Source organism: Lithobates pipiens, unplaced genomic scaffold, assembly GCF_037356315.1.
Source record: "Lithobates pipiens isolate NorthernLeopardFrog02 unplaced genomic scaffold, aLitPip1_a1.2 Scaffold_23, whole genome shotgun sequence".
Taxonomy (NCBI): Eukaryota; Metazoa; Chordata; class Amphibia; order Anura; family Ranidae; genus Lithobates; species Lithobates pipiens.
The window spans coordinates 215,528,065-215,553,594 of NW_027507785.1; the positions used below are offsets into that span (position 1 = coordinate 215,528,065).

General features: G+C 48.5%; 1 protein-coding gene across 1 annotated transcript in view; it reads left to right on the top strand.

Moving 5' to 3' along the window:
• Positions 1–25,530, top strand: part of TDRD5 (tudor domain containing 5) — a 521,267-nt gene that overhangs the window by 297,618 nt on the left and 198,119 nt on the right. Inside the window, exons 10-12 of the mRNA XM_077452843.1 lie at positions 5,213–5,425; positions 25,121–25,187; positions 25,267–25,467. Coding sequence (XP_077308969.1) covers positions 5,213–5,425; positions 25,121–25,187; positions 25,267–25,467 — 481 coding nt within the window. The remainder of the gene's footprint in view (positions 1–5,212; positions 5,426–25,120; positions 25,188–25,266; positions 25,468–25,530) is intronic.

The window sequence follows — 25,530 nt, forward strand, 5'->3', positions numbered from 1 at the left end:
ATTGAAGTAGTACGTTCAGGCATTCTATGAGCATAAATGACACATCTCGTTTCATTCCTACCTATCACACTTTTGAAGGCCCTGGAGCACCAGGACAGTGCAAATTGCCCACAAAATGACCCCATTTTGGAAAGCAAACAACCCAATGTATATTCTATGAGGCATGGCCTGCAAATAGGTACTCTGATGGGCTGCAGATAGGTACTCTGATGGCCTGGTGACAGGTACTTGGGTACTCTGATGGCCTTGGGACAGGTACTCGGGTACTCTGATTGCCTGGTGACAGGTTCTCTGATGGGCTGGTGACTGGTATTTGGGTACTCTGAAGGGCGGTGATAGGTACTCGGGTACTCGGATGAACTGTGACGGGTACTCGGATGAACTGTGACAGGTACTCGGATGAACTGTGACAGGTACTCGGATGAACTGTGACAGGTACTCGGATGAACTGTGACAGGTACTCGGATGAACTGTGACAGGTACTCGGATGAACTGTGACAGGTACTCGGATGAACTGTGACAGGTACTCGGATGAACTGTGACAGGTACTCGGATGAACTGTGACAGGTACTCGGATGAACTGTGACAGGTACTCGGATGAACTGTGACAGGTACTCGGATGAACTGTGACAGGTACTCGGATGAACTGTGACAGGTACTCGGATGAACTGTGACAGGTACTCGGATGAACTGTGACAGGTACTCGGGTGAACTGTGACAGGTCCTCGGGTGAACTGTGACAGGTCCTCGGGTGAACTGTGACAGGTCCTCGGGTGAACTGTGACAGGTACTCGGATGAACTGTGACAGGTACTCGGATGAACTGTGACAGGTACTCGGATGAACTGTGACAGGTACTCGGATGAACTGTGACAGGTACTCGGATGAACTGTGACAGGTACTCGGATGAACTGTGACAGGTACTCGGATGAACTGTGACAGGTACTCGGATGAACCGTGACAGGTACTCGGATGGGCCGTGACAGGTACTCGGGTACTCTGATGGGCCGTGAGTGACAGGTACTCTGATGGACTGTGAGTGACAGGTACTACGAGGAGTGGTGACAGGTCCTCCTTATTGGGGGGGGGGGGCAATCAGTGTGATTGGTTTACACTGTAAGTGGTAATGAGATGTTACCGCAATCTCCTCTTCACACACGGTCGGTGTGTGAGGAGGAGAACCCGGTAACATCTCGTTAACGCGGTTTGTTTACATTTTAGTGATCGGCTGTGAAAGGATCACAGCTGATCACCTGGGTAAACATCCGGCCAATGGCTGTTTACCACCGTCGGTGATGAGCAGTGTTCCCGGGGAACACGCCGCCACCGAAGTGCACGCACAGCTCGATCGCGCGCATGCGCCATGCACAGTGGGTGTGTGACCATCTGTGATCGGCCGTGACTTCATCACAGCCGATCACGTGGTAAACAGCCATAACCAATGGCTGTTCACCCCCTCCGGTGGCGAGTGGTGTCTCCGTGACACGCCGCCACCAAAGAAACAGGGATGCGCACGCACGAATGCGCGCATTCCCTATTTAAACGGAAGGCCGTCATATGATGGCCTCCCGCCACAATAGGCGCGCCGCCTGGCCGTCAGTTGACGGTTGGCGGTCAGGAAGCAGTTAATATACACACAGCACCCCATATTGACAGAAAAACACAGAATTATTGACAGATTTATTAAAAAAGAAAACCTGAAATATCACATGGTCCTCTAATGATCATCCTTGAGATGGTTCTACGCCTTCATTTGAGTCCAGCTGTGTTTGATTATACTGATTGGACTTGATTAGGAAAGTCACACACCTGTCTATATAAGACCTTACAGCTCAGACAGAATTGTGGCAAAGCACAGATCTGGCCAAGGTTACAAAAAATGTCTGCTGCACTTAAGGTTCCTAAGAGCACAGTGGCCTCCATAATCCTTAAATGGAGAATGTTTAGGACGACCAGAACCCTTCCTAGAGCTGGCTGTCCTGCCAATCTGAACAATTGGGGGAGAAGAGCCTTGGTGAGAGAGGTAAAGAAGCTCTCAAAGATCACTGTGGCTGAGCTCCAGAGATGCAGTTGGGAGGTGGAAGCCCTCCACCAGTTGGGGCTTTATGGCAGAGTGGCCAGACAGGAGCCTCTTCTCAGTGCAAGACACATGAAAGCCCGCATGGAGTTTGCTAAAAAACAAAAAAACACCTGAAAGACTCCAAGATGGTGAGAAATAAGATTCTTTGGTCTGATGAGCTCAAGATAGAACTTTTTGACATTAATTCTAAGCGGTATGTGTGGAGAAAACCAGGCACTGCTCATCACCTGTCCAATACAGTCCCAACAGTGAAGCATAGTGGTGGCATCATCATGCTGTGGAGGTGTTTTTCAGCTGCAGGGTCATGACTGGTTGCAATCAAGGGGAAAGATGAATGCGACCAAGTACAGGGATATCCTGGACGAAAACCTTCTCCAGAGTGCTCAGGACCTCAGACTGGGCCAAAGTTTACCTTCCAACAAGACAATGACACTATGTACACAGCTAAAATAATGGAGTGGCTTCACAACAACTCCATGACTGTAATTGAATGGCTCAGCCAGAGCCCTGACTTAACCACTTTGCGCCGGTAGGACGTCCAGGGACGGCCTCGGCTTTCGGTGGTTATATCTGAATGATGCCTGAGGCCACAGACATCATTCAGCTATATGCTTTTTCAGCCGGCGATTCCCTGCACCATAAGAACGATCATAGCGGCTGTTCCGCTGTTTGATTGTTCTTACGGGTGGCGGGAGGGGACGTCCCCCCCCCCCCGCCTCCCTCCGGTGCTTCTACCGACTCACCGCTTCCATCGGTGAGTTGGTCACAGGATCCGCTGGCCCCCCGGATGATACCATAGAGATTTCCGGTGGACCAGATGGTCCCCGGAGTGTCTATGATCGTTCGGAGGCTGGGTGCGATGTTATGACGTCACGCCCGGCCTCTGCATTCAAAATAACGGCGCCGATTTGGCTGGGAGGCCGTGATCGGTTTATTTCTTTTTTTTATTTTAGGCTTCCCAGCCTAGAGGTGAGATATGGGGTCTTATTGAACCCATATCTCACTGTAAATGGGTCCAATCGTGCCATATTCCTATTACAAGGGATGTTTACATTCCTTGTAATAGGAATAAAAGTCATCAATTTTTTTATTTTTTTTTAAGTGTCAAACTAAAAAAATAAAAGTAAAATTAACAATAATAAAAAAAAAAAAATTAAAGTGCCCCTGTCCCCGTGACGTCACTTCCTGACGAGTCAGCAGCCTCTGCCGGGTGTACCATGATGGCTGGTGCTCTGGAGCTATGCCGAAGCCGCGGCCTTTCCTATGGCTGAGGCAGCAGAGCGCTCTGTGGATCACGTGGTGTGTCGATCTGAACAGGTTGACCTGTTTGGATCACGGATCGGTGATGATCCGTTAAACCCCTACTCGGAACCATGTGATAGTTCAGTTTTTCTTTTTTTAATAAATCTGCAACAATTTCAATAATTCTGTGTTTTTCTGTCAATATGGGGTGCTTTGTGTACATTGTGGGAAAAAAATTAACTTTTAAATGATTTTAGCAATTGGCTGCAATAAAACAGAGTAAAAAATTTAAGGGGGTCTGAATACTTTCCGTCCCCACTGTAGATAAATTGTGTTGCTCTAAAATAAAAAACAAACTAATATGATATTAAACTAATAAAGTGAGTCCATGAGTCATTGATGTGATATTAAATGAGTGAACAAGTGTCTTGACTGTTGAATCACCAACGGATCTTCCACCTTGTGGTACAACCACCACCAATGTAAGGATGTGCTCTTACCAGAGAACATTGACCAGTTATTATAGGGATTCAAAGAAAGCTTTTGTCTCTCACGTGTTTCATCACTGTTAGATAATCAGCATACAGAAAATGAGGGAAATCACTCCCGATGAGTAAATCAATACTCTTGTTCCAAGCCAAGGCACCAAATGGCATAAGACTCTTGGATAGTGTAAAATCTTATATGTACACTTACATGTCAGCTGACTCAAAACAGCGGGTGTAATATGAGCACAGTAACACTCGTGTGCTCTCATTCAAACACAATGACTGGAATCAACACCGCAGCCCGACCGGTTTATTCACTACAAGGCCTTTTTCTGGGGTGTGGGCATCTTTCCGCATTATCTCTTAGATGTAATCCTTGTATTTGCTTGAGCCTCGTTCTCATCTTCTGCTTTCTGCAATTTAACACACTTAAGCCTCATTCTGGCCAAAAGCGCCATTCTGACTACATGTTTCCGCTTTAGGATCTAACATCACATGGCCTGAAACCTTGGAAGAGAAGAGCTTACGGCTCCAATCTAAAATATACAGCCACATCCTGTGTAGACATAGCATCACAAATTCCCATATCAGGGGCGGAAATGAGATCAAGCTCAGACAATATATACAGTAGAAAACTATGCATATAATCCCACACTTTTTATGTCAATAAATGGACATTAATGCAAAAAAGTATAATAAAAATGTTAACATTTTAAAATGATGCATCAAATGGCATTCTGTTATCACAAGTGCAGTTTATTTTTGTTTTAAGTAATAGGCACGTGGCAGGTACTCTTTATGGAGGAATCTAGGGTCTTTAAGACCTCAAATCCCTCCTCTGCCTTTGAAAGCATTGAAAATACCAAGATCAGTGTTTTTGAATACTTTAGATTTTTTTTAAAATCGAGCTGTTGACATCCGGTTAAACTGAAAGTTATGTCATCACTTCCAGGTTACCATACTGGAGACATGATCAAAGCCGCTTCTGGCTTTGTATGGGTGTGTGATTAGCCGGGGGACGTGGCAGTTGATAGCCCATGCAAACTGCACGGTGGGGAGGCTTGTGATGGCATTCTAGCGGCTAGTTAGCCACTACGATTGCTATTACAAGAGAGCTGGCCATCAGTTCTAAAACAAGAAACTTACTAGGTTGACTGCAGGTGTAGACATTACCCTGGTACAATCACTGTCAAATGACATACTAGGTACGTGATTTGGTGGCATGTGGATAAGGTGTTACAGATACGTATTACACCTTATTCTTCTATCCCTATATTTAACAAGCTTCAAGGGTAGGTTTTTACAACTTAACAGTTAAAAACATTGAGTATTAAAAACAATTACGTAACAGATTTAAATCTTAATGCATTTTGTAAATGGTGTCAATATACTTTCTCTTCTAGAAGCTGCTATTCAAATGAAAATATATCTGATCGCTATGTGGTACCTGACGATTGTGTCATTGTTGGTGAAATCTATGCTGTCCGTGTGGCTGGAGATGTTTGGTGGTACCGGGTTATTGTCCATTCTGTTATCAGTTCCGAGGATGTTCAGGTCTACTATCCTGATTTTGGCAATGTGGGAACTGTAAAAAGACAATGGCTACGATTCCTCAAGTAAGACTTCATAATTAAACATAGAAATGTATAATTGTGCTGTGGTGGAAACCTGAACACTCTAGAGCCGTCTTGTGCAAGAATTAGTTGTTTTGTTTATATACTCATCTGCTTTAAAGAAATTAGTTTGTTAGTAGTAAACATAATCCATTAGCTCCAGATCCTGTGTCATTGAGAATTTGACAACGGCTGGGAATTATAGGAGCGTGATGTCACCCATAGGCTATCATGGCCCAGCAGTTGTCAGCGCTACTTCCTATTCCCTGCTGCACACTGATAGACCAGAGGGCTAAAAAAAAAAGTCGATATACAGATCTTTGTTTTTTTACACAGGGGTAGGTAGGAGGAGGATGATCAAGTATAGTCAGTGTTCACTTTGATTCCACTTTAAAAAGCAGGAATTTTGTTAAGGACTAGTTGTTGAGTAGCAGAAGTAAAGTAAAAAAAAATGTAATCCCTCACTTCGTGTCCAGTACAGTACAGGACACAGATGACCTGTTCATACACCATGAGTTTTAGGTGTGTACCTTCAGGTGATTAGATGCTGGGAAGCTTCTGAGGACACACTCCCTGGAGCACCTTGTGTTTTACCCTACCCCACTACATAAGTCCTTCGTTTTTTTGTTAGTGTATGAAGGTGATCGATCTCTTCTCTTTCATAGTCAAAAAATGCTTCACTAGTTTATTATTTTATTGAATTCTTCAGTCATAGAAACTTTGAAAAGTGGTCCAAGTCCGAATCCACTTACTGTTGACTGACTCATTACCTCTGTTGGAGGTCTGTTCCAAGTATTTACTACTCTTTCACTAAAATGATATTTCTCTTACGTTTACAGACTGACATAGCTCCTCTTAGACCATTGGGTTGTTACGCCACCTTCAGGAGAGGACTAGGCATAACATGTTAACATGTAATAATAAAACTATAACTTTCTAGTTCCGCCCAAGGGGTGGTCCTTTAGGTAACAACCCCACAGCCTGCATTTCAGCTTCAATTTTTTTCTGCCTAGTGAAGGAGAAGGACTTAAGAACTCTGCGGATCCATCGGTCTGTGTTTTTTTTTTTCTGCAGAAGCTTTGCTTTTTGCGCAAGATTAAAGATCCTGTGATCAGCCTGTCAACAGCTGGCTGGTTGACAGGCTGGATACTCTTACTCTTGTAGTCTCCCCAGCCTGGCCAGGGAGCATGTGCAGACCATAGCTTCAAGCTGGGTCAGCCACGACATGCCCCCCAGGCTCCAGGGGTGGCCGGGGAGCATAATTGCTCTGGGGCACACACATGACCGGGCTACTGATGTCTGCATCAGTGTTCCGGGCCAGCAGCCACCACGTACTGATCGGAGAGTGGGTCTGTGATGGAATGTCTCCCAGCTCTTCAGGACTGGTAAGTACAGCTTTCCCTGCCTCGATGGGGCTGAGCAGCTGGGCGTTCCCTGGGAGGTTGATTCGGGGGTTCTTCACCTACCTCTCTTCTCTCCCTGTCCCTATCTTCCCTCCCCCCTTCCCTGTGGGTGATGCTGCATGAGCTTCTGAGCAGTGTGTGTGCCATAGACAGGGGATCTCCGGGGGGTGGGGGGGTTTGTCTGTTGATAGCTGTTTCACTGTCCCTCATGGTATATAGTGGTCATTTTTGGTGTGACCAAGGAGCAGCTTGCTCTGTGGCCATTTTCCTGTAGTTCGGCTGCCATTTTCCCTGTGATTATGTCCTTTATACTGGACGCTCGGCAGCCATTTTCATGAAGCCTGAACACGTTTTTGGTCAGTTTCAGCGCCATTCAGAGCAGCTCTGTACAGCACGGCGTGGTCTCCTATGCACCTGGGAGCTGACACAGGCACTATTAGCTGGATGGCGCAGAACCAGTCCAGGGTGGTGAGTCCTGCAGGAAAGAACCCCTCAGTCAGCAGCAGTTAGTAGGGTGGGACGATCACTGTCCTAAGTCCCCAACAGGTGGCAGACAGGGTAGGGTCAGCATGGCTTCAGAAACTGTTTCTTCCCCCGAAATCCAGGCAGTTGCAACCGGTTTGCCTGCAGACAGTGCAGTGCCTCTGGACGCTTTGTCGGCAGTCCTCAATTCGTTCATTGCCAAGATAGAGGCGGTGCGTGGGCGCAAAGGTGGTTAAAAAACTGCCCCTGCCCCCCTAGTCCTCCAGGGAGAGCTCTGATACAGACTCGCGCCCTGCTGAGGCTGGTGACCCCTGTTCTGTCGTTTCAGATGATGTTGGCCAAGACCGATCAGACAGTGAGGATGAGTCCCTGTCCGGGTCCGTGCGCAACAAAGCGCTTGTTGGAGCACTTATCACATCTGTGCATGATACCCTGAAAATTCAGGAGCCAGCAGATCCCTCTGCTGATGTAGCGGTCCCTTTTGGGTCTTGTAAGCCAGTCCATTCACCTAAGGTGTTCCCGTATCTGACTTTTTTTGACAAGTTCATTTACAGGGAATGGGTTCTCCCACAATGGACCTTTTCGGTGCCCAAATACATGGCAGTGCGTTACCCTTTTGAGGAGAGCCTTCTCAAAAAGTGGTCGGCTTCTCCTGTCGTGGACCTCCCAGTATCCAGGTTAAACAAAGTAACCACGACTCCTGCCTTTAAGGATCCCATGGACAGGAAGGCCGAGGCAGTGGGCTCGTTCCTTGTTTACGGCTGTTGGGTCCACCATGCGACCAGTACTGGCATCCGCACTTGTGTCGCAGACACTGACTGAGTGGGCAAAACTTTTGCACCGCGAATTGGGAGAGCAACAGGCTTCTCCTGTCTGCGTAGAACTAGTAGAGCAGTTAGTGCAAGGCCTTAAGTACAGGACGTGTACCTGCACATACCCATATGCCCCCGGCATCAGAGGTTTCTGCAATTTGTAGTTGGGGAAGACCACTACCAGTTTGTGGCTCTCCCCTTTTTTGGTTTGGCATCGGTCCCCCAAGTCTTTACCAAGGTATTGGCTCCTGTTTTGCATTGCTGCGGTAACGCGGGATCGCGATCGTGGAATACCGAGACGATCTCCTCCTGAGAGCATCTTCCTCCTCAGAATTAGAGGAGGATGTGGCGATCACCATGCAGACCCTGCAGGAATGTGGGTGGCTGTTGAACCTGAAAAAGCCGGTGATTGTGCCGACTCAGCGTTTGGAGTACCTGGGCTTACTGCTGGACTTCATGGAAGCAAGAGCGTTTCTCCCTTCAGACAAGCTGCAGACTCAGAGCCGCAGAAAAACTGTTGATGAACCGCAGGTGGTCATCGCTACGCTAATGCATGCGAGTCCTGGGGCTCATGGTGGCCTCCTTCGAGGCAGTACTGCACGCCCAGTTTCACACCAGAGTCCTGCAGAAGGAGATTTTGACAAAATGGGACAAATCTCCGTTGTCCCTGGATCGGCAGATTCAGGTGAGCCAGGTAGTCAGGGATTCCCCTGCTTTGGTGCCTGAGGTCCCCGGCACTTCAGTCCGGGAAGTCGTTCCTACCTCTGAAATGGACATTGATCACAACAGACACCAGCCTATCTGACTGGGGTGGAGTAATGGGAGTTCAGTCGACCCAGAGCCTCTGGTCGGTGGAGGAATCCAAGTTGTCGATCAAGCTGCTTGAACTGAGAGTGATCAGGCTATTCCTCTCCACGTGGTCGATAAGACTTCGAGGGCGCCCGATCAGGATCCAGTCAGACAAGGCCACAGGCGGTGGCGTATACGTCAATCACCAAGGAGGAACAAGAAGCTCAGCCACCGCACGGGAGGTTGCGCACATCCTTCAGTGGGCAGAGCGACATGTACCGGCCCTGTCAGCCATTTACATCCCGGGAGTGGAGAACTTGCAGGTGGACTATCTAAGTCCCCAGATGCTGGACCCAGGAGAATGGGCGTTGCACCCGGAGGTGTTCAAGCTACTGTGCCTGCGATGGGGCACACCAGACGTGGATCTTATGGCCTCCTGTCTCAATCGGAAGGTACCGAGATTTGTGTCCTGGACAAGAGATCCTTGGGCAGATGCGCTGGTGGCTCCGTGGGATCAGTACCAGCTGATCTATGCCTTTCCTCCGCTGAAACTGTTGCCACACCTGCTCCGCAGAGTGGTGGCCGAGGGGATTCCAGTAATACTGGTTGCCCCAGATTGACCCCAGCGTCCCTGGTATACAGACCTAGTGCGCCTGGTGGCTGACGCCCCCGGCGACTCCCATTACAAGAAGACCACCTGTCTCAAGGACCGATTCTCCATCCTGCTTTACCATCGCTGGTTTTAACGGCATGGCTATTGAGAGCCAGGTGTTGAGGAACTGGGGTCTTTTGGACTCGGTGATTCCAACTATGCTGAGAGGGCGGAAATCTTCCTCTCGGAAGATATATCATCGTACCTGGAAGGCCTACATCTCCTTGTGTGAGGAGAAAGGATGGCATCCGCGTTCCTTTTCTATTTCCAGGATCCTGCTGTTTCTTCAGCAAGGAGTAGACTAGAAATTGGTGTTAAGCACCATTATAGGACAAATATCAGGTTTGTCTGTTTTTTTTCAGCGACCCTTGGCGTCTCTCTCTCTCTCTCTCTCCAGTGAGCACTTTTGTTCAAGGGGTCCCACATGTGGTTCCTCTGGTGCGTCCACCATTACTCCCATGGGATGTGAACCTGGTGTTATTGGCGCTTCAAAAACCGCCATTTGAAAATATCAGAGAGATCCCTCTGTTGACCCTTTCCCAGAAAATGGTCTTTCCTAGTGGCTATCACTTCAGCCAGGAGGGTTTCGGAACTGGCGGTCTTGTCTTGCAAGTCGCCCTATCTAGTTAGCCACAAGGATAAGGTGGTGTTGCGTCAGCAACCTTTTCTGACGAAGGTGGTTTCGGCGTTCCACATCAATGTGTTACCATCTCTGTGTCCTAAGCCGACACATCTTAAGGAGGTGGCCCTTCATTCCCTGGACGTGGTTCGGGCTATGAGGGTGTATTTGTCTGCTACGGCTCCCTTTCGGAAGTCAGACTCCTTGTTGGTTTCGGTGGCTGGTTCAAAAAAAGGCATGGCGGTCTCGTGGGCCACCATTTCCAGGTGGATCCGACAGATTGTAGTACAGGCCTACACCTTGAACGGTCAGGTGCCACCCTTTCCGGTCACGGCCCACTCCAAAAGGGCAATCAGAATGTCTTGGGCCTTTCCGACATCAAGCGCCTGTCGCTCAAGTGTGTAAAGCGGCTACTTGGTCGTCAGTTCACGCTTTTACAAAATTCTACAAGGTAGATGTCTTTGCATCGGCAGATGCGTGTTTTGGCCACAAAGTTTTACCGGCAGCTGTATAATTGCAATTGCACTTAGGTTTTTCCTGTTTTTTTGGTAGTACGCAGTACCTTTAAGTAATGCACTGTTGCATTTGTTACCACAGTTCTGGTGCGGTTTGGAGGTAGTGACTCTCAGTTGAGGAGCGCCCTGTTTTTTGTGGGTAAAAAAGTTTTGGTTATTCCTGCACACTGTTGTTTTTGTGGGTAAAGTTTTTATACTAGTTCCCACATGCCATTGTGGGTGAAGTTTTATGCTGCTTTCCCACCCCTCGTTTTGACACTGCTTGGGGACGTCCAAAGAGAGGAGCTGTGTCAGTCGGTGAACGTAAGAGAAAATAGGATTTTTATTTTTTACTCACCGTAAAATCCTTTTCTCTGCAGTTCACCGACTGACACAGCACCCGCTTCTCCTATTTTTCTCTACGTTATACTGCTTGTTGACATTCTGAAGCTGCAATGCAGGCGGTGGGGTTGTTACCTAAGGGACCGCCCCTTGGGCGGAACTAGAAAGTTCTAGTTTTATTATTACATGTTAATATGTTATGCTTAGTCCTGTCCTGAAGGTGGCGTAACACCCCAGTGGTCTAAGAGAGGAGCTGCATCAGTCTGTGAACTACAGAGAAAAGCCTTTTACGGTGAGTACAAAAAAATAGGATTTTTATATACAGCTTACCTCTAAAATCCTTTTCTTCAGAGTACATCACGGGACACAGGAGCTCATTACATAGTGGGTTATATAGGCACCTCTGGTGATTGAACACTGGTTAACCCCAATTAAGGAGAATTCCTCCCCTATATAACCCCTCCCATATGGGAGGCACCTCAGTTTTCTAGCAAAGCAATAGGAAACCACGAAAAACCCAAGAGGGGCGGGAGCCCTGTGTCCCGTGATGTACTCTCAAGAAAAGGATTTTACAGGTAAGCTGTATATAAAAATCCTATTTTCTTGATCATACATCACGGGACACAGGAGCTCGTTACATAGTGGGATGTCCCAAAGCAATGCTCAGATTGAGGGGAGGTAGACACAGATCATAATTATAGACCGCCATGGACCGGAGGACCTAAACTGCAGCCTGCAGTACACTGCGCCCAAAGGCGATAGCCTCTTGCCCTCTGACATCCATCTGATAGAATATGGTGAATGTGTGGACTGATGACCAAGTTGCAGCCTTACAGATCTGAGCCAGGGAGGCCTGGTGATGCACTGCCCAAGAAGCACTTACAGCCCTAGTAAAGTGCGCTTTCACTTGAAAAGGAGGGATTTTCCCTTTAACACTATAGGCCTGAGAAATAATCTGTCTAATCCACCTTGAGAGAGTGGACTTTGATGCCGCCTGGCCCTTCCTAGGGCCTTCCGGCAAAATAAATAAGCAATCAGTTTTCCTTATCTGAGCAGTTGCTTGAAGATCGATACTGATTGCCCTAACCACATCCAAAGTGTGCAAAGATTCTTCTTCTGCGGACTGTTGGTCTGATAAAAAGGATGGTAGGATTACATCTTGATTCAAATGGAACCCCGAAAACACCTTAGGTAGAAAGGACCTGTTGGGACGCATGACCACCTGGTCCTTATGAATAATTAGATACGGCTCTTTGCTGGAGAAAGCTGCTAGTTCTGACACTCTTCTAGCCGTGGATATGGCTACCAAGAAAACCAATTTTTTAGTCAGAAGAACTAATGAAGCCAGATGCAAAGGTTTAAATGGTTGCCCCTGCAAAGCAGAGAGAACCAAATTCAGATCCCATGGGCATCCCGGAGGTTTGACTGGCGGCCTTATCCGCATAGCCCCCTGAATGAAAGCCCGCACCAGGGAATGCGATGCAAGTGGCTTCTGAAAAACACTGACAAGGCCGAAATCTGCACCTTGATAGTGCTTAGGCCAAATTCATTTCTAGGCCAGACTGGAGGAAGGCCAAGATCCTGCTAATGACATACTTTCTAGGATGCCATTCCCTGAGTTCACACCAGGAAACATATGCCCTCCAGATTTTGTAGTAAATAAGCCTGGAGGCCAGCTTTCTGGCATTGACCAGAGTAGAAAGGACTGGCCCTGAAAGGCCACGGTCTCTCAGAATGTGGGTCTCAGCATCCAAACCATCAAATTCAGACTGTGTAAAGCAGGATGGTAAATTGGACCATGTGAGAGCAGATCTGGCCGGAGAGGGAGGATCCATGGCCTGCCTACTGCCAACTTCATGATCTCTGCATACCACGGTCGCCTGGGCCAAGCCGGGGCTACCAAAAGAACCTAGTTTGTCTCCCTCTTGACTCTTCCCAGGAACCGCGACAGAAGCGGGCATGGGGGGAAGGCATAAATCAGATTGTACTGATCCCAGGGAACTGTCAGATTATTTGACCCCTGAGCAAGTGCATCTCTCGTTCTTGACACAAATTTGTCCAGTTTTCTGTTGAACCTGGACGCAAACAGATCTACGTCTGGAGTACCCCACCTGCGACTTTGTTCCAGAGCCCATTCTCCTGGGCACAACTGCTGGCGGCTCAGAAAATCCGCCTGCCAATTTTCCACTCCTGGAATGAAGACTGCAGAAAGGCATGGAACATGCTTTTCTGCCCAGACAAGTATGCGATTCACCTCTTTTTGCGCAACCAGACTCCTGGTACCGCCCTGGTAATTGATATAGGCCACTGCTGTGGCATTGTTGGACTGAAGGCGAACAGGGAGACCCCGTAGTCTATAAGACCACTTTATGAGAGCCATATAAACTGCCTGGCTCTCCAAGACATTCATGGGCAATGGCGTCTTGATCGCAGACCATTTCCCCTGCGAGCACGTCTCCTCCAACACTGCTCCCCAGCCTGTCAGGCTGGCATCTGTCGTAAAAATCTTCCATGGAAGAGGAAAAAAAGTTTTGCCTTTTCAGCAAATTCTCGGTTTGTAACCACCAGACGAGACTCTTGCGTGTCCCTGGGGATAGACGCATAGGAAGATCCAAGGACTGGGGCTTCCTGTTCCAAGCCGCGAGGATGCATCTTTGCAGAGGCCTTGAGTGGAACTGGGTGAATGGAACGGCCTCGAAGGAGGCGACCGTTTTCCCTAACAGTCTCATGCACGACCGAATGGGGGAAGATCTCCTGTCCAGAATTGGGCGCACCAGATCCCCAATGGCCAAGGCTTTTGCCCTTGGAAGAAACACCTTGCCCTGAGCGGTGTCGATAAGCATACCTAGATATTCCAACCTGGTAGCAGGCTGTAGGGACGACTTTTCTAGGTTTATAATCCAACCTAGTCATTCCAGGTGTTCTAGCGTTCTGGTAACACTGTGGTTCAGGAACGCTACTGTTTTCTCCATGAGAAGCAAATCGTCTAGATAAGCCATGACGGCTATACCCTGAGCTCTTAGGTTTGCCAAGAGAGGGTCCAGAATCTTTGAAGACTCGAGGGGGCCGTAGCGAGCCCGAACGGCAAGGCCACAAATTGAAAATGGCGCCGCTCTACCGCGAACCTTAGATACTTTTGGTGTGCGGGAAATATTGGCACATGGAGATATGCATCCTTGATGTCTATTGATGCCATAAACTCTCCCCCTTGCAGGGAGGAGACCACAGTGCGAATCGACTGCATTCGGAAGGACCGGATGCTTAAATACCGGTTCAGATCCTTTAGATCCAGGATAGGTCTGACACTTCCATTTGGCTTCGGAATGGTGAAGAGATTCGAGTAAAACCCTGAACCCTGTTCTTTTGGGTCCACTTCTACTATCACCCCCTGGGATAGTAAGTGATCTAAGGCCAGAAATAGCGTTTTTTGCTTTACTGGGTCCCTGGGGATCCTTGACCTTAGAAAGCGAGAAGGTGGAATCTCCTGAAACTCTAGCTTGTAGCCCAGGGATACCGAAGAGATCACCCACTTGTCCCGAATCTCTTCCCGCTAGGCTTCCGCAAACTGCAGGAGCCTTCCCCCCACTCGGCCAAGCGGGGGCGCCCCTTCACAAGGAAGCTTTTGGGCTCTGCTTGGCAGGCTTTCGCCCCCAAGATTTCTTCTGCCCCTGGGCCCGGCCTTGAGCCTTTCCTGTAGAGGAGGGTTGAGTTCTACTGCTTAGAGCTTGATGCTCTGGGAGAGAGAGAACGCCTAAATGATGGACGCTTGCTCCTTTTGACTGGAAGGAGAGTAGATTTACCCCCTGAAATTTTTTGGATGAATTTGTCTAATTCTTGTCCAAACGTACGTTCCCCTTTAAACGGAAACCCAATAAAATGCTTCTTGCATGATAGCTCAGCTGCCCAATTCTTTAGCCATAGTGCCCTTCGCATGTGTACCAACAGGAGAGACAAACGAGATGCTTGTTGGACAGAATCCAAAATCGCATCAATCATGAAACACAGAATTTGAGGTATTTCTGCACTCCACTTCCTCACTGGGAAGGAGGTCAAGCATCTGCTTGACCTGCTCCTTGAGGAACTGACGCAACCCCACAGCTGCGACTGTAGGTTGCACTACAGCGCCAGTCATGGAAAAGGATGCTTTTAATAATGTTTCCAGCTTCTTATCAGTTGGATCTTTAAATACCTGAGCATTATCCAACGGACAGGGCAGGTTTTTATTCACGCAAGAAACAGCCGCATCGACAGATGGGACCCCCCATTTCTTGGTAAAACTTTCCTCCAGAGGATAATGCATAGAAAACCTTTTAGGAGGAGCAAACAGTTTATCAGGATGTCCCCAATCCTCATACAACAATTTATCCATTAAAGGATGAATTGGAAAGGAAAAAAGCAGTCTGTGGGACCTTCCTGACTCCCAGGGAAGAAACAGAGGACGTAGCGACTTCAGCAGCAGGCATTCTGAATGTGGTACGCACCAATTCAGTATAATACTGCACCTGTTTTCTGAGCGCCTGGGAGGAGGGGACTCTCTCCTCTTCCTCTGATTCCTCCGACTGCTCAAGATCCCTGTCCCAAGATAGGGATCTCTTCTCATTGTCAGAAGAATCATCTGAAAGAGGAATCTCAGCAGAGGGAGGGAGGGGATCTACCTCTTTTCCTGCTATCTTTCAGGGAAGCAGAAATAAAATTCATGATTCTCCCTTCAAAACCCTCCAATGTAGCCCTAAGGGAGTCCTCAGTGGCGTATACCGGGGCTGAGACATTAGGAGAGGATGGTATCTTAGAGGCATTTTTAGAACCCCTGGACCTAGGCGGTGATTTACCAGTGCCCTTGTTACCTCCCCCTGAAACCCTCTTACGAGGAGACATAGTCCTAAGCTACAAAGCAGAGGTACTAGTACAAAGTGCAATCACTGTTGTGCTTAAAGTCTCACAATAAATATATATGCTTAAACTGCACAACCTGATGCTGAGTAGGTGTCTAAGGTTTGCCTGGATCCAATCTCTTGGGATGCTTACTGTCCACAGCTCCTGTGTCTCACACTTACATCCACCTGACGCTCTGGGCTTTTTAAAAGTGCCGCCTGGCGCCTGCGTAGTACAGCGGCGTGCACGGCTCACAACCACACTCCCCCCTCCTCCATCAGACCGGGAGCGCGCTCGGCGCGCTTTCGCGCGTGCATGAGGACCGCCGGAATCCAGGGGGGAAAGGGAATCTAAATCGGAGCTGCGTGGGACCCCCAGACTGTGGGACCCCTGTATTACCTATATTGTGGCAGGGATTGCAGTGGAGACGTAAGACATCAGGAGGACCAGGCTTCACTGAGTGTGTGTACTGAAAGGCATGTAAGTATGCATCAGGCTGCTCTTACTCCCTCTATTAGTGGAAACCAGGTAAGACATACTACTACTCAAATGAAGAAATCCATAATATATATAGGATTAACTTCCCTTACCTGTCCTCGCCGCAGGAATTGCTGAAAACAGACAGATTCCATCCTTCAGCCATCACGGCGGGTAGAGTTGTGCCAACCTTCAGGTTTTTTTTTTTGGGGTTCTTTCTCAGAAGAACCTCCTACCTTGACCTTGTAAAAGACTCTGCCAGAAACTTTCGTGCCACTATGTAAATAGTATACCAAGTCTGGTTTTCCCAGAGCCCAGTCTTCCAATAGGAGAGGACTTGCAGGCAAAACCTTGTTTCTTCGGATGAGGAGGCCCGGGTACCATATCATCTTGGGAGTCAAAATATCGGCCCGAGATATGGATCCGGTTTGTTGTAGCCCTTAGGCCCCCTGCAGGGAGCTGCACAGAGCTTTCTTCATAGCACATGTTTTACGTGACCAACCACCATAGACACTGGCGAAAAAACTGAGGTGCCTGCCATATGGGAGGGGTTATATAGGGGAGGAATTCTCCTTAATTGGGGTTAACCAGTGTCCAATCACCAGAGGTGCCTATATAACCCACTATGTAATGAGCTCCTGTGTCCCGTGATGTATGATCAAGAAATCCTATTTTTCTAAGCCAAGTTTTGAATTTTCCTCCTGCTAGTTTGAGGTCATGTCCCTGTATTCTTGGTCTTGGCTTCATATTGGAAAAACTGCTTTACTGAACTTCATGCACCTCATTGATGTTTTTAAGGGTTTCAATCATGTCTCCCTTTTCTCTTCTTTCCTCCAGACTGTACATTTTTTGCATTCCCCAAGTCTCTCCTGACATGTTTTATCCCTCAGATCTTTCACCATTTTCGATGCTCATTTCTGCATTCTATCTTATCAAACTCCTATTGTATTAATATGTGAGGTCTTCAGACCTTAACATGATTTTATAAATGAGGTCCTACTAAAGAGCTATATAGAGGAATCAGGACCTCCTGCTGGTGATCCATGTTAGAATTTTATTTGCTTTTCCCACTGCATGATCACATTCTTTCCTCTTTTTGCAATCCTCTGAAATAAACGCTCCCCAATCTTTTTCCTCTTTAGTGCTTGGCAACACTGTACTACCAATATTATACTCAATCATGGAATTATTTTTCCCTAGGTGCATTATTTTACATTTAGAATCCTTGAACTGAAGTTTCCACTGTTTTGACCAATCTTCCAGCAATACCAAATCATCTTGAATGCTACAGACAACTCCAAGGATGTCAACCCTATTGCACACCTTTTGTGTCATCAGCAAAAATACATACGTTGCCCACCAAACCTTTAATCATATCACTTACAAATAGAATAGGACTTAGCACAGTGCCTTCTGGTATACTGCTATTGAATGGTCTCTGTTCCAAATTAATCTCATTTACATTCACATGCTGGAATCTATCCTATAGTCAACTGCATATCCACAGAACCACCCAAGGGTTAAGTCCTGGCTTTACTGTCTTCTAATGTCTATGCAGATGCAGTTTATCCAGATTGGTGTAACCTCAGTAAAACTTTGCAACCGTACCCCGGCCGCACATAGTGGGGCAACCTGTAATGTTGCTTTGGGCACTGGATCCTGCATAAGGCCTCACCTTTGCACGAGTCAGCTACAGGGTGCTATACAGGTCTAGGTCGGTGACGCATCGCTGTGGACTCCAGTTCCTGAAGCCCCTTTCTTTAAAAGGAAAGTTTGGACTTCATATAAGCCCAGCTTCATGGACAGGTACAACAGAGTTATCCTGTATTTCTGGCATTACTGTATAAGGCTGGGTTCACACTGGTATGACAAACGCTCCGACATTGGAAGTGCAAGTCACATGATGTGTATAAATTAATGGTTCCCTATAAGAGCTGTCTTACCTGGTCCGACTTTGAAAAAGGTTCCTGCACTACTTTGGTCTGACTTTGATCCTAATTTAGCCCATTGAATCTCATTGAAGTCGGATCATCGTCTGAACTGATCCGACTTTGGCATATGACTTGTGCTCTGATGATCTTGAAGGGGAACCCCATGCCAAAAAAAAAAAAGTCTCCCCTTTAAGACCATACCAGACCTTAGTCTGGTATGGAATTTAAGGGGAACCCCACACGCCAAAAAAACAGCGTGGGGTCCCCCCAAAACCCATACCTGACCATTATCCAAGCACGCAGTCGGTAGTCTAGGAAAGGCGGTGGGGATGAGCGAGTCCTCAACATGGTGCGGTGGGTGCTTTGGGATGGAGGGTGCCCTGCGCCCCCCACCCCAATGCACCTTCTTATCCCCATGTTGAAGAGGACAAAGGCCTCTTCCTGACAACCCTGGCTGGTGGTTGTCAGGGTCTGCGAGCAGGGGGCTTTTTGGAATCTGGAAGCCCCCTTTAACAAGGGGGCACCCAGATCCCGGCCCCCACCTTATGTGAATGAATATAGGGTACATTGTACCCCTACCCATTCACCTAAAACAGAAGTGTCAAAAATAAAAAATTACATAGGTTTTTGGCAAAGTAATTTATTAAAGCAGCTCCAGCGTCTCTTCTTGATGTCTTCATCCTCCAGTTCTGCCTTCGCTGATGACATCTTACTCTGCTGCTGGTTCTCCTCTCTCTGCTGTCTTCTCCCTCCGATCTTCACCCGACACTTGCTCCTGCTCTAATGCTAATGCCGTCGCGTGCCATTACTTATCTAGCCATTTTTTTTTAAGAGAATGGGTAGGGGTACAATGTACCTCATACTCATCCTGTAGAGTGGGGGGGCTCCCTTTTTTAAGGGGGCTCCCAGATTCTGAAAAGCTCCCTCCCATAGACCCCGACAACCACTGGCCAGGGTTGTCGGGAAGAGTCCCCCTGCCAAAAGCTCAAGATTCATACTCAAGATTCATACCAGACTCAAAGTGCCTGGTATTGTCTGGATCAAAGTCGGATCCCATACATTGAAGTCGGTTGGAAGTCGAACTTCAAGTCGCAGCCCAAAGTCGGATTCATATTCATATAACTGTCATGTCATACCAGTATGAACCCAGCCTAAGCGAGGCTATGGTTGGAATGTATTCACTTCATAGTGTAAACTTTTCAAACTTGCAGTAAAATTAAACCATTAAACTTAGAGCTCACACCTGCTTTACTGCGTACTCTTAATCAGACATGTTTACACATGTCTCCTACACTCTCTATGAGTACCCCACAGGGGAATACTCTCCCTTGTAGCTATGATGGAAACCCATGGGAAAGTGAGCCAATTCAAAATCAGCTGAACATTTTCTTGTGCCGAAGACCTGCACAACGATCAACTTCAAAGTGACAATGTGTCACTTGCACTGGAGCATGAACTGGTTGTAACACCAGCCTCACCCTCCAATTCTAGCTCCATTTTAGGCACACATGTGACCTGTGTGACAATTTTTCTGCATCTGTCACAGTTCTATGGACAGACTACAGCCTCAATACAGTCATCTTTGTTTAGGGAATCAGAAATGCCCTGCCTCTTTTTCTTCTCCCGTTTCTTAGAGCCAATATTCCGGCCTAGAGGGTGCAGACAGGGTATGGAATGAAGAGGATATGAAGGCAGCAGAGGATTTCTCTCTCACTCGCTGTATTGATTAGGGAGCTTCGTACAACACAATTGCTAACGTTAAAAAGCTCATTGCCTCTTTCTGAAAAAGCGTTGGATAAGTGTCAAGATGCACAATGCCATCTCAACATGCCCCTTTGAGCACGAAAAGACCTTCAAAACTTTTCCTGTTCATTAACCCGAAACATGATTGGATAACTCCTGAAAGGATTTTCACTCTCCTGAAATCTTTGCAGAATCCTTTTCAGTGGAATAAGTTTACAAAGAAGTGGGCTATTCCTGTGTGTGATCTAGCCATCTCTGTCCTAAACCAGTATCTCACTGTACCTACTGAAGATATTCCCTTTTTCAAAGATTCTGCCAAAAGTTTGAGATGCTCCTAAAAGCTCTCTGTAACCTCACAAGCCCAACCCTGCAACCAGCACTCAATTAAATTTCAGTATGACATACTGCAGTATACTCCCATTTCATTATAGGCGCATCAGCCAGTATGGTTGCCCTCAGAGGGCCGCTTGTATCTGGGTCACGCTATGTACGGAGTGCAGAGTTCAGGATTATGTCAGGATTATACTACGTGCAGGGTTCAGGGTTGCGCTACGTACAGAGTTTAGGATCGTTGGGATTATACTCCATGCAGGGTTCAGGGGTGTGCTATGTACAGAGTTGAGGATTATGTTAGGATTATACTACATGCAGGGGTGCACTATGTACAGGGTGCAGGGATGTGCTACTTACGGAGTGCAGTGTTTAGGGGTGCGCTGCGTGCAGAGTTCAGCGGTGCACAACTCGCAATATGCAAAATTTCACTTCCACCCCTCCTCCTGGGTTCTGATCTCTGCACCCATCACTCTGCCCCCATCCCCCCACCTCTGCACGCATCTTTCTCCACGGCCTTCACCCCCTTCCCCCCCTAAAAGCAAACCTCACATCTGTACTCTCACCTACCCTTATGTAAGATGGCATTTACAAGAATGCCTCCCTTCTTGGCCACTGTTGGGTGCAGCAGATCCTCAAAAGACCACCCCCAGGATGCAGACGCTTAATGTAGATTGGAAGAACACACAGCCGCTGGAGCTGTTGGGTACCTCTGCCACTGACATGCTGTGCCTCACTCACTGCGCATGCGCTCAGCTACATACACAGCCCCCACTGCTGGGAAGACCTAGGAGGAGAGAGCAGGAAATGTTTACTCCTGTTGCCAAGGAGACCTCTTCCATGACAGCGGAAAGCAGGTGGTGAAAACAGGAGATGGTGGCCGCCAACTGCACTGCGTGGTCTGGCAGGCCAGATTCGGCCCGCAGGCCTTGTTTGCCACCTGTGCCATTAGAACATGTCATGAGACAAATCTCCAGAATGGGTCTAATCTCCATTCACATGTGAAGAATCTTGAGACTTAAAGCTTGGACAGCTGAAGCTCCCTGCACAAGGTGCTGTACACGTAAGCCCTACTGAGGAAAGACGTCTTGTGAGGCACTTGACCCATTCATTAAAGAGGTCACAGGTGTGAAGGTTTTATACAGTGGAAGGTTCCAAGTCCAGCCTCCTCAGCAACACCTAGGTCTTCTAACTGAAGAGCACCTGTCCTCTGTATGCCGCTTACAATTTCAGAACCTAAGTTTAACACTTTTGGCACAAGGCTTGGCCCAAAAAGGCCACCCATCCCTCCCCAAAGCCCTCTTCACAATTAAATGGCACCCTCACTCCAATAAGTGAAGGGATGGCTGTTAGTTTGCCTCTCACTGGCTTACAGATGCCACAGACCTGTTCAAGACTACCAACTTAGCACTTTCTTCTTTCAAATGAGCCAAAAACTGCCCTAGGACAGTTAGATTTATAGAATGCCCTAAACACCTGTTGCCTTTAGGAAGTGGTTGTGCCATTATCCGCCGCAAAACTGGCTCAAAGGATTCTACTTAAAGCTGTTCACAGTACCAAAGCCCAATAGAGCTATTCGTCCGTCCTATTTTGGACTTAAAATCCATCAACAGATTCCTTCAAATTACAAGGTTTTGCATGGAATTTACAAGGCAAACCTGCTCATCTGTCCCACCATTGTGCCCCCCTGCTCTTAGGTCCCACCATTGTGCCCCCCCTGCTCATCTGTCCCACCATTGTGCCCCCCTGCTCATCTGTCCCACCATTGTGCCCCCCTGCTCATCTGTCCCACCATTGTGCCCCCCTGCTCGTCTGTCCCACCACTGTGCCTCCCCCTGCTCGTCTGTCCCACCACTGTGCCTCCCCCTGCTCGTCTGTCCCACCATTGTGCCTCCCCCTGCTCGTCTGTCCCACCATTGTGCCTCCCCCTGCTCGTCTGTCCCACCATTGTGCCTCCCCCTGCTCGTCTGTCCCACCATTGTGCCCCCCTGCTCATCTGTCCCACCATTGTGGCCCCCTGCTCATCTGTCCCACCATTGTGGCCCCCTGCTCATCTGTCCCACCATTGTGCCCCCCTGCTCATCTGTCCCACCATTGTGTGCCCCCCTGCTCATCTGTCCCACCATTGTGCGCCCCCCTGCTCATCTGTCCCACCATTGTGCGCCCCCCTGCTCATCTGTCCCACCATTGTGCGCCCCCCTGCTCATCTGTCCCACCATTGTGCGCCCCCCTGCTCATCTGTCCCACCATTGTGCGCCCCCCTGCTCATCTGTCCCACCATTGTGCGCCCCCCTGCTCATCTGTCCCACCATTGTGCGCCCCCCTGCTCATCTGTCCCACCATTGTGCGCCCCCCTGCTCATCTGTCCCACCATTGTGCGCCCCCCTGCTCATCTGTCCCACCATTGTGCGCCCCCCTGCTCATCTGTCCCACCATTGTGCGTCCCCCTGCTCATCTGTCCCACCATTGTGCGTCCCCCTGCTCATCTGTCCCACCATTGTGCGTCCCCCTGCTCATCTGTCCCACCATTGTGCGTCCCCCTGCTCATCTGTCCCACCACTGTGCGTCCCCCTGCTCATCTGTCCCACCACTGTGCGTCCCCCTGCTCGTCTGTCCCACCACTGTGCGTCCCCCTGCTCATCTGTCCCACCACTGTGCGTCCCCCTGCTCGTCTGTCCCACCACTGTGCGTCCCCCTGCTCGTCTGTCCCACCACTGTGCCTCCCCCTGCTCGTCTGTCCCACCACTGTGCCTCCCCCTGCTCGTCTGTCCCACCATTGTGCCTCCCCCTGCTCGTCTGTCCCACCATTGTGCCTCCCCCTGCTCGTCTGTCCCACCATTGTGCCTCCCCCTGCTCGTCTGTCCCACCATTGTGCCTCCCCCTGCTCGTCTGTCCCGCCATTGTAACCCCCAGTACATCTGCCCCACCCCTGTACCCCCTGCTCTTCCATGCAACCATCATAACGCCCTGCTCACCTGTCCCACCAATGCACTTTCTTTCACATCTGCCCCACTGCTGTACCCCCCTTGCTCTTCTGTCTCACCGCTGAACCCCCTTCTCATCTGCCCCAACAGTGAACCCCCCTGCTCATCTTTCCCACCACTGTTAACCCCTGCTTATCTGCCCCATCACTATAGCCCCTTGCTTTCTTTTTTCAACTGCTTAACCCCCTTCTCATCCCTCCTACCACTGTAACCCCCCTGCTCATCTGCCCCATCAATGTACCCCTTTTCCCATCTGCTCCACTGCCATATCCCCATGCTCTTCTGTCTCACTACTGAATCCTCTTCCCATCTGTCCTAACACTGAACCCATCTGCTCATCTGCCCCACCACTGTAACCTGCTTTCTCCTCTTCAACCACAACTGTAACCCGCTTTTTCATCTGCCCCGCCAATGTACCTCCTGCACATCTGTCTTTCCTCTGTTCCCCCTGCTTTCCTGCCCCACCACTGTAACCCCCTGCTCATTTGTCCCACCATATCTCCTGCCCCACTGCTCTACCCCCCTGCTTTTCTGTCCCACCACTGAACCCCCTTCCCATCTGGCCCAACAGTGAACCCCCCGCTCATCTGTCCCACCTCTGTAACCCCCATCTCATTTGGCTCAACAATGAACCCTCCTGCTCATCTGCCCCATCACCGTACCCCCCTGCTCTTCTGTCCCACTCCTGGACTCCCTTCTCATCTCTTCCACCACTGTACCTCCTTGCACATCTGCCCCACTGATGTACCCTCCTGCTCTTCTGCCCACCACTGAACTCCTCCAGCTTATTTTCCCCACCGCTGTATCCTTCTGCTCCACCACTGTACCCTCTGCATATCATAGATGAGAAAAGTGGTGAAACGAAGCAGAGATGAGACACATCTACCTGTCCTTGCACACTCATCCTGCTGATCCACCTCTCACATCCAGCCCACGTGCTTGTATGTGATGTTACAAACACCTGGAATGGATGCGTAATGAGGAGCTCAGGTCAGGGGCATTTTCTGAAAGCATTGGGCCTGTGTGCAGGATCATAAGTTATATAATTTCAGCTGAGGAAAAACTGTGGCGCGAAGTGCCTCAGCAAAAGTTGGGTGTGATATTCATTGCGCTGAATACTGGCTGTGGCTTAAAGGGACACAGAGTACAGGGGTTCAGTAGTAAGTGAAGCAAAGGTTCAGGCATAATCTCAACAATAGCAGTGGCCAATGACAGTGCTCATCCTGGAAACAGGGACCCCCCCCCCCCCCAACTCCCCCCTAGCAGAACTGCATCCAATCTCTTCCCCATCACAAAAGCTGACAATCGCAGCTACCGCAAAGTTAGAGAACCAAATCATGTTCCCCATCTTTTACAATGTGTGGTGCACAGTGCCCCCCTTCTCAGTGGAGGTTCGACATGGGGAATTGTGGGATTGGAATGCATTATTGTCTCACGGACACTTCCCTGTGCTACTCTGCTAATGGGGAGGGAGTTGAGTGCCCATCATTACAGTACTATAATATGATCTAGTCTTAAAAGCCCAGTTCACCTACCAGTACTGCATCAGCAACATGCTATTCAAATATGAAATATTAGTATGCAAGTGTGGGCAACCCAGCACTGTATTTTTTACCATCAGGTCTGTATGCAAAGCTTTCATCAGAGAAAGTAAGCACCTTGGGTTGGTGGGTGGGGGGCTAGGTAGTAAAATTTTACTTTTAATATAATGATTTAAAAAATGTGCTCTGCTAAATTAACATATTTATATTATTTTCCTGCATCCAGGGCTTGCTATATGAGACTACCTGCCCAGGCAGTGCCTTCTTCATTAGCTTTCGTGAAACCAGTAGAGGTAATGACACAGATAATGTTAAATCGAAAAGCCTGACCATATCTTCTTTCTCTTAACAGTTCTTAAACTTTGTTCTCAGGATCGATGGTCAAATGAAGTGATGAAAATTTTTCAGCAATACTGTACACATGGTCCTTTAGTGGGCATTGTTCTACAGTACGTGTTAGGCCGGCTCCATTTGTATCTTTGTGATACGTCAACCGACGAAGATGTTTATCTGCATCAGTTACTGTTACATCGTGGCCTTGCCAGCGTGGTCCAAGACCTTGAATACTACCAGGCAAGTAAAGTAAGCAGAAATGAAACTTATGATTATCTTCACATCCATCTCAGGAACAATTTT